The sequence below is a fragment of the Trichoplusia ni genome, unplaced genomic scaffold (assembly GCF_003590095.1).
Source record: "Trichoplusia ni isolate ovarian cell line Hi5 unplaced genomic scaffold, tn1 tig00000111, whole genome shotgun sequence".
Lineage (NCBI taxonomy): Eukaryota > Metazoa > Arthropoda > Insecta > Lepidoptera > Noctuidae > Trichoplusia > Trichoplusia ni.
This window is the reverse complement of record NW_020799983.1, coordinates 1-17,991: the sequence shown is the minus strand read 5'-3', so window position 1 is coordinate 17,991 and position 17,991 is coordinate 1. Positions and strand designations below refer to the sequence as shown.

The following is a 17,991-nucleotide window of genomic DNA, read 5'->3' as shown; positions in this document are numbered from 1 at the left end:
AGACTGTTCGTATGTCGAATTTGCAGCATTATAAATTCAAATTAAATAAACTTTATAACAAATACCTACTGAATGGTGTTGTTAATACTCAATACAGATAACAATTTATCAGCTAAGTATTTACATTGATAAATTATCGACATTCGGAAATGCCGGTTTCGAATGTTGCGATGGTGATTTCATACTTTTACGTAGGTAGTAATAATTGTTTAAATTGAAACTTTTTGCAACTGATTTTAGGCAATTCATAACCATTGTTTTTCGGACACTTCGGACTAAAACGTTATACATAAAATATTTGAGGAAATAATTTAATTTAAATTAGTCTCATGCCTAAGCGCAAAATGATTCATGCATGTTTTAATAACGTTTTTCGAAATGTTGTGACATCGTGTTGAAACCAAAATACAATATTTAGGTACAAGACAAATATAAAGGCGCGATTTCATGATTCATGTGTATATTTGTGTACTTTAAACAGCTGGACCGATCTTGGTCAAATTAGGTGTAGAGATAACTGAAGTCTTGGGTAACCATATAATAATAATAATAATAATATTGGACAACATTCACACAACGCCATCTAGTCTCAAACTAAGCAGAGCTTGTATTATGAGTACTAGACAACTGATAAACATACTTATATATTTCTAAATAAATACATAATATAGATAAATAACACCCAGACACAGAACAAATGACCGTGCTCATCACACAAACATTTGTCCTGGGTGGGAATCGAACCCACGACCTCCGGTATAGCAGTCAGGGTCACTAACCACTAGACCAACAGGCCCGTCTATATAAGCTTACGTTAGTAGATACTGCGATACTTTTTATTGCGGTAATTATAGGTTCTAGGGAAAGGGTAGGCTTTATGGTTTGATAACAAAAAATAAGGCGCAGCAAGTATCTAACACTGGTAATTAAAACAAAATTTAATTCTGCGAATTTAATCTGTAATCTACACAAAAATGCAACATTTATCAATATTCCGTATAAAAATAAGTACAACAACAAATTTAATATCTACGACACGATACTATTTAGAATGAAGCATCTTTTACTATTATGATAAACATTGAGTAACATCATAATGAAAGATATTTATCTACACATTTTCATGATTTACTCGTAGTCTCTTAAAGTAAGATTGTTTCGGTTGCGGAAGCTAGATGGCGCTCTACAAGGCTTTGAACAAGGTCCCTCTTCCACAATTGCAAGTCTTACTTTATGATACTGGTCAGATTACAATTATAAGTCAAGCACTTTAAAAAAATAATGATTGGAAAATGAGAACCGTGAACTCAGAGCAAGGCCCCTTCGTGGGGTACTAACAATCCGGTTAGATCCGAAAATTGTTGGTCGATCTCAATAAATAAACGTATTTCGTTATCTGTAAGAACTTAAAGGAAATCACAATATGTAGATATAAATCGATCATTTGTAACAAATAGTATTTTTTGTACCGCAGGATTTTTAAACAAATTAAGTTCACAAAGTTAGTAATAGAATATTAATAAATATGAAATTTTAAAACGACGTGAAAATGACAATGTTTTGGTCGTAGTATGTGGTATTATTCAAAATTAGATACGTTTGAATTAAAATATTAAAGAGTTTTCATTACTTTTCATTAACCACAGAGTCGATAGCAAAATAATGTAATATCTTTTGATACAGTACAAGCATGCCGTTAAAACAGCTAGAAAAGTTTAAATTAAACCGTAAATTAAAGATGTAATAAACATACATATATATTATACATACATATATTTATTTATAATATTGGGTGCCTACTCAAACCTTGTAATACCTCTGCCAGAAAAAAAAACACTAATAAAATACTGAGTTAGAAACTTATTTTCACTTTTAAAGCTGTAGTCACGGCATTAAAGTGATAAAAAGATTGAGTATGAATTTAACAACAATAGAAATAGAAATAAAGCATTTTAAAAGCTTCACTGGACGTCAAGTTTCAATACATTAGCTTACATTTGCAAATAAACAACAATATTAAGTACCTAGTGTATTTGTGTAAACACCACTGGTTTTCCTAGGGGCCCTAATACATAATACATTAGTTAATTTAGCTTCATGAAGCGGAGAAAGCCGAAAGGAGTCCATGGCAAAACTACAACTACACAAGATGATTGATCACATTAACATGTGATCAATCATCTACAGCTACACATGATTCGGTCGGTCCTCCGTGGATGAGGACTATCTACGTCGTGACAAGTCGAAGGCAACTTCAATTATGGCTCTCGTCTGTTATTTATTTAATCAACCTGTGTGAAAATGTTATTTTTATTTTCAAATATTACTTAACGCAAATTATATAGAAATTAAGTTTATTTTTATTTGGTCTTGTGTTTTTCTGCTCGGTTTTAAGATTTTATGGCTTATATATTTGTTTAAGCTAACCTAAAAAGGTATTGTACTAGTTGGCCAGTCCATTGGTTTAATACACATTATTTATTTGGCGTACCTAAAACTTTGGAACTGACACATGAACCGAACAGTTTTTAGATTCGTAGCTTATTAGCGAAGGCATCTGTATCTGAACTAGATAAAAGAATATCTGTTCCTAAGATACATATTCATTATTCATTAGCACTTTTCCTTGTGATGACTTTAACAAGACCATCTTGAAAGGAAATCATTTTCGTCAATCATATCATTAGTATCTATTAGGCAGAAATCAAGATTATCTTCAAAATAAAAGAATAAATGATGTCAACATTGGTTACATAGATTATTTACTTAAACTATTCTTTAATATCCGTAATTTTATCCATAAAGTTTACTGAGACAACAAATTAATCGGTAAGCTATCATTAATATTTATAACGGTCACAAATAAGTCGTTGATACCACGCTGTAGGTACATGAAAGTAGGAAATTCACAAGAGATAATACCATGTACTAAAACTCTTCATTTATCTGCATGCATTTCACGTGTTTTGATATATAATGACATATTTACTATATTGTGATAGTGAAGGTGATAGCTATCATGGTTTTGTGTTTCAAGAGATTAGGAGTTCAACTTTGAACCCAAAAATCTAGTCTAATTTAAGGAAAGATAGTATTTTAAAATTTTATAATGTCGGATAATGATGATTTGACTTTGATGTAGTGATTTGACTTTAAGTCAAATCCATTAAAACGGTCGGAAAATAAAAAATAAAGAAAATGTCTTGCTGTTACTTTGTATTAATTATTACTTATAATTGTAACTAAGTATTATGATATTGACTAACATAAACTCTATTAAATACAAGAACACGTAGACCAATACAAACATAGTAAGGTCAGTGTTATATCATTAAGTTTATAATGATAGGGCAGTAAAGCTAAATCTAGATTTTTACCGTACTATGGAAAATGTTTAGATATTTACGTAGGAATTAAATTATTGATATAATCTTCTCTCTAATTCTTTACATTTTTTAATATTATTATCGATTCCTTTTGAATTCAGAAGTATGTAGTTGAAAAAATAACTATGGTTTAAAAAAAAAATCCGCCATGACAGTTGTCTATAAAGAGTTGTCTTGTTTGAGCGCCACGTGACAAGTGTATACAAAATGGAAAGTGTGTCAACAACACGCCAGTATTTAATAAACACACACCTATATTATTGACATTCATTTGTTAATAATGATCGAATGTTATTTAAACAAGTGATTCTTTGTATCAGAATTTTTCGGTAAAGTAAGAGTTTTAATGAAATGCTTCTTTTTATTTTTATTTATTATCTGTTGTCTAGTTTTGCAGAATCATGCTGCATGATCAAAAGTGATTTTGCAATCAGTATGTTTATACGTTGCATGCCGTCTAGCAGGTACGCAATAAGTAGCTTTATAATTATGTAATAAGATAATATAACCTTCAGTAAATATGTATGTATAATCAATACATCTGTTTCACACGTAAATTAATTAATTCGAAACTCGTTCTAGGATACGGTGGAACAATTTAAATAACTTTATTAAACGTCGTCGCATTATTTGATACCGCAAATATTTACTTAATTTATATTTGCTTTTAAACAGTTTCGGCGCATTTACTTCTGGCCGAGCAAAAATGGTCCTTATTTATCTAAGATTCATGTTAAATTGTATATTTTTATGTGGCAATTTTGAGTTGTACTTACAGTTTCACAGATGTTCATATTGCAGCAATTTTCAATGGTGATCTCACATTGGTCGGGCCGCGCTGTCATCGGCGTTACATTTTTGTTTACTATTATTCTCTTCTTAATCCTGAAACGGATATAAAATGAAATGTGTTACTAAAGTAAGACGTCCCCTATATTTGTACCTCTCCTTCAAAGTAAATTTATTTTCATGAGTTATACGAAGGCTCTTGACAACTTCGCCGCATGTCTCAAAATACCGTTTCATATTCATAAAAACAATACCTTAGTGTTAAATTAACTGCTGTGTTATATTCGTAAATATAGACTTAAATCAGCTTGGAAGGGAAGACCTTAAGCAGCTTGGAATTATTAAGTCTTTCATAAAGGATTATTCATTATTTATTGGTAATTTGGTTATAAGAAGTTTACAGGTATGCAGATGATTTTCAGGATTATAACGCTGCATAGGCTGCTACTGACGAGCAAGTTTTTAAATCAACGATATTTTTTTTGGTGATAAAATGAATTGTGGAATTTAAATTATCACGTCACATACACTAATGGTGACGTAAGTATAGTGCGTCAACCCTCACAGTACTAACAAAAGTTTAGAAGTTTCATCCTTACTCTACAAAAATATACTTTTAGGCAAAATGCTTTCAAAAGCGAAAGTTACTAAAACTAAAACATACATTAGGGGTTTATTAAATGAACCATGTAATAATATAATTATTAATAGAAAATTCCATGTTGAAATTGATAATAACTACTTGACTTATATTATTCTGCTAGATATTTCTCGCATTTTAGCCTAGATCCTTTACTATAACATACCTTGGCCTTCTCCTCAACTGTAGATTTTTGGTGATAAGCACGGCACAGGCTAAGCACAGCAGTCCACATAGTATTCCTAGCACCACGATCACGGGGTCTCTAACTGGATCCCAGGATGAACATCCCTCTATTATGGTTTCGCTGTTTGGATAGGCCTCAGGGGACAGCGTCATTGGTTGATAATTGATTATTTGGCTATCCGAACAACTGAAAATAAAGAAATTACGCAGAAAGCTTCTTTAGTTGACTACAAATTACCCACAGTTTAAAAAATGTGATAGATATAAACTTTAATTCCAAGTGCTAGAAACGAAAGGCCCTTTTTATAGTAGAAATAAAACATTTGCCAACGGATGTAAAAAAATTATCCAAAGCTTAACAAGATTATACGTATATGACGAACTGTTTTTCGCTATGATTTATTCTTCAATCCTTATATTAAATAGGCAAACAGGCAGAGTTAGTCCAAGAAATAAAATTTTCCATCGCTACTTCTAAAATACGTAATAAAACTCCACTTACTTGCAACTTTGGTTGGTCTCAGTTTTGGGTGGTGCCTCAGTCGTCGTCGTCAAAACGATGAGAGTCTGACATCTCTCGCCCTCATGATCTCCTCCTAAACACTGGCAGGTTGGTTGGCTTTTCTCATTCAGTGAGCAAATGCCGTTGTTTAGACAGTATCCGGTGCAGACGTTCACTTCACATCTATTGCCGGAGTAGCCATTGTTACAACTGCAGAAAAATAATATAAGTATCATATATAAGCGCATTTGTTTTGTAATGATATACTTAGGATTTGAGGACCGGAAGGTCTCGTTGAATAAAATTGTTTACGAAATAATTTGCAAAATGAACTGCTTCAAAATTTTACCAAATAAATAATTTGAAGCATACATACTTGCATGTAGGCTGTCCATCACTAGTCAGACTGCAGTCTCCTTGGAAGCAATAGTTTTGACAGACGGAGATGTCGCATCTCTCGCCGGTGTACCCCACCGTGCAATTACAGAGAGGTTTCCCACTCACTTTGATACCATGGACACAGAATAAACCGACGTCCGTGGGAATGTAGAAAGTATCGTTGATCACAGAGTTGTTTTGAGATAGACTTGACAGGTTTTCGCACTCGGGGTTGCCGTGGGTTTGATCCTCAATTTGATAGTTAGCGACAACTCCGAAAGGCAACTCGTTGTTGAAAGCTTTGATCTCTTCGGGTTCAGAATACATTGGTGGATTCTTCGGTAGTTGCCAAACTGATCTGTAACCCCAATCCACCCAGTAGATAGAATCTTTTGACACAGTCAGTGCGTATGGTTGATGATGTGTACCAACCATCAACGTTCTCCTGTTCTTTCCATCCAAATCTGCAGTTTCTATTGAGTAGTGAATGCCTTCCTTATCGTCGGCCCAGTAAATTTGCTTCGTCTGCTGGTCAATAGCTAGACTGACAGGCATATAGATATTAGTATCTATCACAACCTCGCGATTGGTGCCATCCAACCGAGCCCTTTCTATCGTGGGTTTCGTAACGTTAATATTGGTCCAGTAAATATACCTGCAATTTGGAAATCAGAGTCAAAAATAAAGAAGCTTATATAGCTGCACTTTTGCTAGTTTCGAAAATATTATGAGCAACGTACCCTCTACAGCTATCAACGGCTATGGCTCTTGGAATTTCATCATCCATCTTGATTAAAAGGTTTCCGTAATCATTGTTTTTGGAGCCGGGTTTCATTGAAATCCAAAATATGCTTCTTTCATTGGTGTCGGTCCAGAAGAGCTTCCCTTCCACTGGGTCGAAGGTAAGATCTTGAATGTTTTCGTCCGATCTCCTTCTGACTAGCGATCGGTATTTCTTGGTTCCTAAGTTAAAGCTAAATATTGAAGCGTTGTCGCTCTGTTTGTCGACAAACAGCAGCATGTTGTGCACTGCATCGTAGGCTAGAGCTGTGAGGTCGCGGAACCGAACCCCCTCATTGCGTATTTTGGTATTGTTGCTGTAAAACTCTAGTTGTTCGCCTGTAGTCACGGCAATGTCTGTAACAAAAGTAAAGATTATTTAGAATTTTCAATTATTTAGTTAAAATATAAGACTGGCCTGTTCGTCGAGTGGTTAGCGACCCTGACTCCTAGGATGGAAGTCGTGGGTTCTATTCCTACTCAGGACCATTTATCCTGTGTCATGAGCACGAACTTTTTATCTTTTTCTGGGTGTAAAATTTCTATATTACGTATGTATTTAGTAATACGTTTATCAGTTGTCTAGTTCTCATAATACAAGCTTTGCTTAGTTTAGGACTAGATGGCGTTGTGTGAGAGATGTGGAATATTTTATGATTATCAAAACTAATTATAGTCAAAATCTATTTATTATGGAAAGATAAAGAAACATCGCCGAATGCAAAAAATGAGTTACATAATGTCATTATTGCAAGTGCCAATTTTCGCATAGTTTGGCAGCGCTGTCGCTGTGCTGGTGTGGTCGCGTGACTAAAACACCAGGTGATTGCGGAGGTTAGTTACATCTTACATAACAACAGCGTCTAGCTAGCACAGAGCGCTTGTGACTCAGACTAGATAACAAATCGTTTCTTAACTTCTCGTTCCCAAAGTAACGACATCTAAAGTGTTTGGCTTATAAGGATTTCATTTGAAGTGCTAGTACTTTCAATGTTTAAAACGCTAATCAAAATGCAGAAGCTAGTTGATAAGATTGAAAGATTTCTTCCTATTTTTTTTAACCTTAAAATGAAGCTTGTTTTTCTGATGTCAAATAAATACGATCAATTTTATAGTCTCTACGAAAAAATATAAACTTGTTTACGAATGTATCACGAATGAAGAGTTCAGGAAAACGAATGTACTTGCTTAAAACGAAAATATTATAACAAGTGCAAAAAATGGTATATGTATTAGCAAAATTGTCGAACCTTGAATAATAAGTTCAAATTACTGGACGCCATGCATTTATAAAAATCTACGAATAACACGCAAAAAGGCAAAAAGTGATTCGAAAATATTTTTTTTTACACATAGGTATCCATTTTGTTACCAGCTATTCTGCAACTCACTATGAAATAATAACTAGCTTTGCCCATCAGGTTTGCTCGCACGAATGTGTCCAGACAATAAATACTCTTTTACCTTTTATAGAGCCCTATGACTTCAGCTAACTTTAAAACAGAGAGAGTAAACAAATTCAAAATCAAAAGTTTTCATAACGAATAGGCCGTTTTTCAGTAATTTCAAAACGTCATAGTAATGACTCGAGTTGCACGCTTCCAAATTTCATTCCTTTGGAGAAGAACCGCCAAGAAACTCCATAAAATCAGTATGGATTTTGTCTTTCCCTTTTCATTTAGAGCCGATTTTTCAATCGTCAGATAACTTTTATCTGAGGAATAAATATGGCCGTTTGACATATTTTCTATACAAAAGCTGTCAAAACGTCAAATATATTCATCGAATAAAAGTTATCTGGCGATTGAAAAATTGGCCCTAAGTCACATTAATTTGCTGATTGTCTATTGATTCCGCTTATCGCTTCAATACCACGGCAATCTTAATGATCGATGTCACAGTTCAGGCATACCGGAATGCTAATACGTTATAGTAATATTTTGTTGTTAGACTATATTTCGTTTTATTGCAAGTGGCTAGGGTACATTTTTGCTATTGATTTAATCGTTGGTGCGTTGTCTCCTGTACTTCAAATATAATTAAGTTCCTTGTTGTCAATATGACAGAATGATAAATAGTCGAGTATATTTGAAATATTTTCCATAAAACGTTGGAATGACTATTTTTATACTTTATGGTTTTTTTATGACTCTTATTAATCTCGATTTCAGGGAAATCACATTAGTTTTATCAAATTATTGACCTTCTAAGAAAATCTATCTAACAATTATTGATGTACCGTATCAAGTCAAGAAGTTTTTTTTATTTAATTTCGACTCCACACACACAATGAACCTGAACTTCTGATATTCATTAAAGTAGGTAATCTAAAAGTCAATACGGTCGTGGAAAAGACGAAGAATGAGCTGTAATAATATTTTATTAAGTATTGTTTAGTATGGTAAACAATGCAAATAATTTAAACGAGTGCCATAAAACCGTATGCTGCATGTTCTTGCACTGCGGGTGGGCAGGTTCTTATTAGATAATTCATTTTATCACCATTAAGGTGACAGAGAGTATTTAATGATTTTATTCAAAACTACTAGAATTTAAAACGATTACCTCTTCAGCTTTCTTTTTCTCTTTTCGCTTCCCATATATTTATGTTTTCATTTTCTTAATACAATTGAATACTGAAGCCAATTTTGATGTATGGGGTTTATGTAACGTTGCGTCACTACCGTCTTAAAAGTAAGTTACTATAACAGTCTTATTTCCATAGGACTGATAATATTGTATTGAGATACAAAGCAATCTCAAAAATTTGCCAATAAGTCATCAAGTAATTACTAAACGAATATGTGGTCTGGTTCGAGTATGTAATCAGTGATTCCCTTTTCAGTAGCGTGTAAGTAAATTTAGTATAAGATACAATGGGGTTGACGTATCCGTGTGGATAAAAACCCCTTAAATATAAATAAAGATTAAAAAAAAGTCATCTAGTAATGTCCAATTCAACTTTTTGCAATGAATTCTCGAAGCATTTGTAGGGTTGATCTAGTAGATTAATTGTTTTCAATCCCTAAATTATTTCGCATCTAATCATCATGATATTCCAGTTGTTTATATTGATGACCTAGCTATCTAGGTACAAATAAAATGTAGAATCATCTTTAATTTTATTTCTTTATCGTTGCAAGTCCAATGTCTATGTTTAAAACTTTAAATCTTATTGCGTAATCTACATTGCCGTACGTGACTGTTGTTGCCCCAAAATTGACCGCATGTTATTTTATTTACCTACTTGAAGGTTAAAAGTGATTTGCTACTTTTAAATTAGATGTTTCAAGACGAAGATGTTTTGCTGATCATTTCACTGGAACTTGCTGGGCCCAACAGATCGAGTGTCCGGAGTGTAAACAGCGCGGAGTGCGTACGATGCATGTCGCTTGCGTAGGCGCATACTAAACTATGTGGCGGATAGTGACGTCACATTCAAACGACTTATAAATATTTATGTTTCCCCGTATCACGAGTTACCATACTTTATCTCTAAAGCCGGTAGCACTTCAACTATTGTATTTGATCTATTAACAACCCGACTGTCAAATTACAGGAAGCTTGAAATTCTATCGTGTTAGCGTAACTACAGTGCATAATGGCGTAGATTAAACAGTGTTGTATAATTTCAGGATATTAAACAGCATGATACAGAATGATTCTTGTATTTATGTTTATCAATACGTTAAATTCCTCCTAGTATAAATTATCAGCGGTTATATCTGAGAAGCAAGGTGCTTTATTTACTCTATTTAGTGTTTTCTCATGTCTGCGCTTGCGCATACTTGTGGGGTATGAAACGTCAATGTCATGCGCAATGTCACGAAATATGCTACTATGTAATAGGTATTATTTATTACTAACGATACATGTCACTTTGTATTTATGATACAGATTAATTATTTTTGCAGTTTATTTAAAAGTTTGTTTCTGTAAGAAAATGGTTTAGTAAAATCAATTACAATGAAATCACATTTAGGTATGATTTTTTATTTGTGCTGAATGCTAGCATCAAATTTTTTTCGCAAGGTCTACAGAATCTAGGTGATTTGTAGATATTTACTATGTCAAGGTATGATGTAGTTATTTTATTTTTAAGTATCAAGTCTAGACTAATATTGCCGTTTTTATAATTTAAAACGGCTCCAGTATAATATTTATCTTGGCGTCGCGGGGAAAGTTACAGAAACATTGAATGCATAAAGACGTTTAGGATCAGAACAAACATTCGTGGATCACATAAATGCTTGCCGTACTCGGGGATAGAACCCGCGACACGTTGCGCACATTGGGTTTGGCATGATGTTCACCACTGAACTATCCGCGCAGTGTTGGAGCGTACCATCTACTGTTAATAACTGATGTTGTACCACATCGTTTATTTAAGTAGCAATTGTAATTCATGGTAGGAAACAATCACAAAATATTTAACCACTGTAGCGATTTAAAAAATCAATGCCATCTGTTTAAACAGTAGTCGGCGCCAGTCTTGTTCAATATGGAACTAAAAAAACAATTGTACCTTCAGATCGACATGAAATCTTATTTGTTGGCCACTTTAGACACTCAGATTGATGTAGATTGTCTACAAAAAGGCCTAAGAAAAAAGACCGACAATATCCTAAGTAAGGTCTAAACGAAAAGTCCGATACTGATTTCGCATATTCGTCGTCAATCCTCTATAAAGCCACCAATTAACTCTGTTGTAGGTACTTTAAATGAAATAGTTGTATAAGTAACGAGACCCTTTATTCCTTAATTCAAAACGGGACATTGGTTGTAGCAGTCAATGTAGAATCCTGACAACTGCATGTCAATTTCGCCTACCGTCGGTTTCGTAACACACTTCAGGCAAAGAAGAGAATGGAGAAAATATTATTAACACGTATATCATGCATATAGGGTTATCATAATCCCTAATACTATTAAATTAATTAGTGGGTATTATTTTGAAATTACTTGTCATATAAAAATATAATTAGCAACCACACTGAATGTTACTAACATGTTATAAAAGTAATAAACATTAATACTTGTTTAGTAAAAGAAAATGGTAACAGTTGAGTAAATTAATTAACAAAAGGCTATTTATGTAGAAAATACGCAAGTCATATGATTTTTTAATTGAACGACGTCATCACGTTGTCTTTGTTAATCGCGATATTATTATAAGTAACATATGTTTGTTGCCAATCAGTCTTGGTACTGAATTTTAGCTGAAATCAATAAAAAAAATAATTAAATTTTCAATATTTAGGTCATATATATTAAGGTCTTCAAATTAAATTAAAAATATTACAATCTGAATTAATCGTGATGAATTATACATAGCTCAAGAACGGAATCAATCAAGCTTACGATAATATCATTTTTGAAAACGTAAAAATACGGCAAATAATGTTATTATTTCGCCGAAACTAAGTAGATCTTGTAGATATTATGATCTGAGTTTTGAATGATGAAATTATGGTTTTGATTTACATAATATAAACGTCTCATTAATTTCAAATCTCTTTAATTATGGCTAATTACACTACGTGATACATGTACAATCAAACATAAAATATCTTAATAACTCAAGAACTAAGAACAGTCTTATATATTTCGCAGAAAATAAAGGCAATTTTGACTTGGTACATACCTTACTATTTTATATTAAAAATCAGCCGTATTTAAATGCTGATAAGTTTGATTTTTGCATGTAATATTACAACTGAATTCTTGCCTCATGGTTTGTGGTTAAGTTTATATTTAGCAGATAAACAGAAAAGTCAAACACACATGTTTTCCGGTTGACGGTATATCCAAGACAATTGATTACAAAAGTGATCTCTTCCTTGAAAGCTGGTTTCAGAGAAATGATAGGTTTACTGCCGGTTACTTACTGAAGTTATAAAAAGAAAACAATTAATTAAATTGATAATAACATAGTAAATATTATTTTAACTTGTATGTAGGGTACTCGTACAACAATTAACCTTATTTATTATTTACTGTTAATGATGAATTACTGAGTATAATACTTGTGTTCTTATAAGTAAAAACAACAGGAAAAAAAGAATTCAGTTGAAGTAAAAAAATATATTAAAAGTGTTGATCCCACTAACGGGATGAAGATTTCAACGAACACTATAAAAAATAATAATAAAAATTAAATCAAGCTAACACAAATACGATCAGAAGACGTTTTTGTGCTAGTGTCAAATATAAATAAGGAAACAAAAACAATTGAACGGTACCTACTGTAAAATATTTTCGTGTTCGGCTCAAATATACATATTTACTTAATTATTCTTATAAAACGGGAAAATTTGGTATATTTTCTTTTAGGTTTTCTATATATTCTTTGAAAATCTGGATAGCTCATATTAATAATCTAAGAGTAAGAATGTACATTGATTATGGATTGGCGATAGCTGATTACAGTTACTGAAATAATATAATAATATATAATATTGGACAACATTCACACAACGCCATCTAGTCTCAAAATAAGCAGAGCTTGTGTTATGAGTACTAGACAACTGATAAACATACTTATATATGTAGTTCTAAATACATACATAATATAGATAAATTACACCCAGACACAGAACAAATGATCGTGCTCATCACACAAACATTTGTCCTGGGTGGGAATCGAACCCACAACCTCCGGTATAGCAGTCAGGGTCACTAACCACTAAACCAACAGGCCCGTCAAATCTTTCATCATTTCACAAAGTAGGCTTTATACAGTAAAATACTCATTTAATATCAATATAAAGATCAATTATTTGTTGTAGCCGCACCTTTTAATATACCGATAACATTTTACTTACATACGGATTCATGGTAACGTTCCTAGCTTATCACCAACCAAGGAGGAAATAATTCTATACACAATTTATTATCCATTTCATGAATGTATTGTAAATAGTGTATTAAAACGTATTTAGCAGGAAGTTAGGTTTCCGTAATTGAAATTATATGACTTATTTTTTAGGGTTTCCGTACACAAACGGTAAAAACAGAACCCTATTACTGAGGCTCCGCTGTCCGTCCGTCATCAAATATATCTCATGAACTGTGATAGGTGAAATTTTCACACATGATGTAAAAATACTTAATAATAGAGAGTGAACAACCGTTGTTACTGTCATAAATTTGATGTTGGGTGACAGAGTTTGAATTATGAGTACATACAAATTTATTTTGAATTAATGTGAGTGAATTAGCAACTTCTTTTGTAACAACAGAACTAGGCCCCGATACTGCTATTTTACAATGCCCGATGAGTGAATGGCAATTGGATTAAATTTGAAATTATTCCTATTCTCTTAAGCATTTTGCCATTACAATAATTGAAAGTTAACTGTATTGACCTTGAGAATACTGTCCTACGCTGAATTTCCAATTATTGTGTAGAAAAATGCTTAAGAGAATACGAAAATTTTAAGCCAAATTTCATTCATTCATCGGCCGTTGTAAATAGCAGAATTGGGGCCCTGTAATACAAAACTGTGTTACTGCCATATATTAAAGCCATAGTAAATATATTGATTTAAAATAACAGCAATCGATTGATTGATCTATCAAGCCTGGTAATAAGAGGCTATTATAATAAATTATACAGCGTCGCGGAACTGTTCAATACACATTCCGTATTAAAAGATCTATATACATGACATACTGGACAACCGGACATAGTTAAAAACTGTTAATTACGCTGAGATATATGTAGAAATATTTTATGGGAAGTCCAAAGTCTTTTTGGTACATATAAAACGAATTGCGCATTCTGTTTTTTAAATGCATATGCAGTTCCTGTAGTTTTTCGTTTTATGTACGTTAAGGATTATCAAATAGCCAATTGACTAACAAATGAGGTAATTATAGTATTTTCAAAATAAAACTACAATTAATCCTTCCTGCTGTGTTAACGTATATACTGTAACAAACTTACGAGTTAACTATGTTGATAGAATAATCGCATGATGAAGTGGAATTTATCATTCCATGATGGTTGGAAGTGGATCTCAACTGCCTTTGATAGTATAAACCCTGGTCCTTAATCAATTATCTATTCATAACCGTCCAGTCTACATCAAAGCAGGTAATCGAATAGTTTCTCGTATGTTGAATAAACGCTAACCTTTGAAGACTGGTCAGTAACAAGTTGTGATCCTCAAACTTAAAAAATATAAGACCTATAAGGTCTTGCTTAACACTAATTCGATTAATACCAGCTTTAATCGTGGAGTTTAAAATGATTTACGATTCCAAACAAAAAATATTTCATAAAGTAATCATAAAATTTAGTCACACTACGGCCAACAATGAGTACCGCAGCTAAGTGTATATTTAAAGAAACTACTTAACCGGAGAAAATGTAGGTCTGCGAGAGAAAATCCAATAAATGCGAATACGTGACAAACCTTAAGAAACTTACCACAGATGCTCATTATACCATTAAATGGCCGTTCAATCAAGTAAATGACGAAGAGATCCATCAGACTGACGCGACAGAAAAACGCAACCTTAGATCACAAACTGATTCTTAGAAGCCATTGCAGTTTGCTATAATCGTTTCCGAACCTATAGTTCTTGCTCCCGTCAACCCACGGCCATTGTATTATTCTTAAAATCAATTAAATGAGGCCAAGTCCAAGCGTCAACAGAATCGTTGAGTATTTTATTCGGCGTGCCAAGAAAACGTGATACACAACAAATAACGGTACTTATGCGTCCCGATCGAGTTTTAAGTAAAATGGTTCGCGATTCGAAAATAGATATATTTCATTACAATATTTGGCCATTGATCTGTGTCCTTGAGTTTTATCAAACCATTACTTTTGGGAGTTCTAAGAGATTTCAGGTCTGGATGAGGCGTGAAGCGGGCTAAGTAGGAGATTTATGGAAAACATAAATTGGGAGAGTTTTGTGCCGTTTGAGTTGTAGATCTTGATATTGTGTTCATGGATTAAGTACAATGTTAAATAACAACGTGAGCACTTATAAGTAACTTAAGGTCGTGCCTCGTGCGTTGATGATGAGGCAGGAGCTTTTTATTGACTCCGGCTCTAGGGAATTTAGTCCTTGATTCAAGGAGGGTGCATTCGTGGATCGCACAAACGGTCAACGCTTGTCCTACGCAAGAATCGAAACAGCGACACTCAACACTCAGGCGTTCAGACTCATCCACTCGGCTATCCGTGCAGTTTGTAAGCTGCATGCTTTGAAAAGATCTTCACCGCCTAAAGCACGAAGATTTTAACTTAATAAACAACCATATTTATGATTCATTGAATTATCATTTCCTGGAATCCAAAATAATCTTCCTCATACAGGTGCATGTGAAACATTACTATGTCATATTTATCGCCATCCATCAGGTTTGCAAAATAAGATTAAACCTATTTACTTTGATAAAGCTTCAGTGATTATAAGCACTCGTTGTATTGTATCAGCAAATTACAACTATTCCCAAATCGTTATCGTTTTGTGATAACAATCTAAGAAATAAAAAAGTATATTGCACGTGATTATACGTTGTTTGGTATATTATCATAAGTGCCTTTTAAAACGTTTTATGATTATATCATATCTAATAATATATTTATACAGCTTTTGCTAAGTACAGGTTGAGTCATTACAGTAAAAACACTTAACTCTGTCCTTATTCCGATCATAAAGAAGATTTATAGATTTTTTATCACCATTAATTTTTTGATTGACTATATCATAATGCAAATTTACAGTAAACACATTTTATTTTGATCTTTGAACATATCTGACTGTTTAATACGAAAACTGTTTTAAAAATAATAATAGATAATATTTAAAATGATTAAATCTTATCACATACATACGTATCGATAAAATGGATTATAACCAGGAAATTTTTGCTTCCAAACATGTTGCAACTCATTAGAATTCGGTACTAAAACGTTACTGACTGACTGCTTTACGAGTTTTACGACTATTCGTTGGTAGATAGAAAGCCTTGACGTAATTCATGGGACAATCGATAAAGAGACATGTATACTTCAAATAAGGACATGAGGCGTTTACTTACTGTCAATCGACTAAAAAGAAGGCAATATTTTGTAATATAATTGTATGATATTTCAATAGAAGTAGAATTTTGTAGTCATTTACTATACTTACGATACTCACTTTTGGGAAGATTGACCTTTTTTTTTGCCCAGGGAAATCCTCGTGGACTTTGGGGAAGGCGGAGAGGTGTCCCGGACTCTTACCGGCTAAAACCACCGGAGTGCTTCACCCTTTCCGTGTGCCTGGGATTACGGGAACGCAATGCAAGCTACCGTGATTGGGAAGATTGACCTTTCATAACTAAGCTTTTTAGCTATTATAAATTAAGGTATCTACTGGTTTATTGCTGAAAAGGGTAAAGTAACCAGCACACATCAGAATATTCCATAGGTCCTGGTGTCAAAAAATACGTCGGATGTTCGGGGCCATTTAAATCTCTTAACAACACACTTCTTAACTCTTCTCTTGAAGAAGGAGATTGCATCTAACTGCAAATGGCAGGGAAATACCTGCAGCGAGGCCTATTAGACCTTCCCAAATATCTATTTGTCTCTACATTCCACTTTGCAGTGAAAGAGACATGACACTTAACTGTGATTTTGAACTGACGAGAGACGAGTGCAATGACGTTTATTAATGGTTGTGAATGCCCATGTATTTACAAGAAACCTGTTTATCAAGAAATATACTGTTCATTTTAACCAATAATGACGTAGAACACACAAAAAGCTCCGTTTCTCAGTATGCAGCCAGGTGTGAATTATGAAGAATTTAACAATTGCGTACTATTAAGTAACCAATGGCAAATAGTTCCGATTTAAACATCCTATGAGTTCTAAGAATACTTGGGCGAAGTGACGTAAACACAGTTAGTTTATAAAGTACCCTCTTAAATACAAGGTAAGCCATAAATTCAACTTAATATTCGGTATTCTTATACAAAACCAAGAGTCTCCAAACCACGTAATAACAAGACGGACTGCGACAAACGACGCAATTAAATCTAAATTAAACACTTTTTGTATATTTTGGCATCTCAATGAATATTCAATTTTTAGCTCATTCGTGGAGATTATAATATTTAAAGAAACTTGCATACTTATAACATTCAAATCAACTCGTTATGACCTACGGAGCAAATCCACTGTGTCCATATTTGATTCTGCGCCCCCATTCCTATCATTGAAAGTTGAAAGCCATTGACTACAACAAACAAACTGATACGGTGATATCTTATTTGTTTTTAAACGTATCTCTTGAGATGAAAAAAACTGATTATATCATGATGC

General features: G+C 33.3%; 1 protein-coding gene across 1 annotated transcript; it reads right to left on the bottom strand.

Annotated features, from left to right (window-relative positions):
- Nucleotides 1–937: 937 nt before the first annotated feature.
- Nucleotides 938–7,018, bottom strand: LOC113506901 (protein cueball-like; the record flags this gene model as incomplete). Its single annotated transcript, XM_026889739.1, has 6 exons — nt 938–2,291; nt 4,163–4,271; nt 4,982–5,188; nt 5,504–5,713; nt 5,880–6,536; nt 6,622–7,018. Coding segments are annotated over 6 exons (1,589 nt in total), but the record flags the coding sequence as incomplete, so codon positions are not given.
- Nucleotides 7,019–17,991: the final 10,973 nt, after the last annotated feature.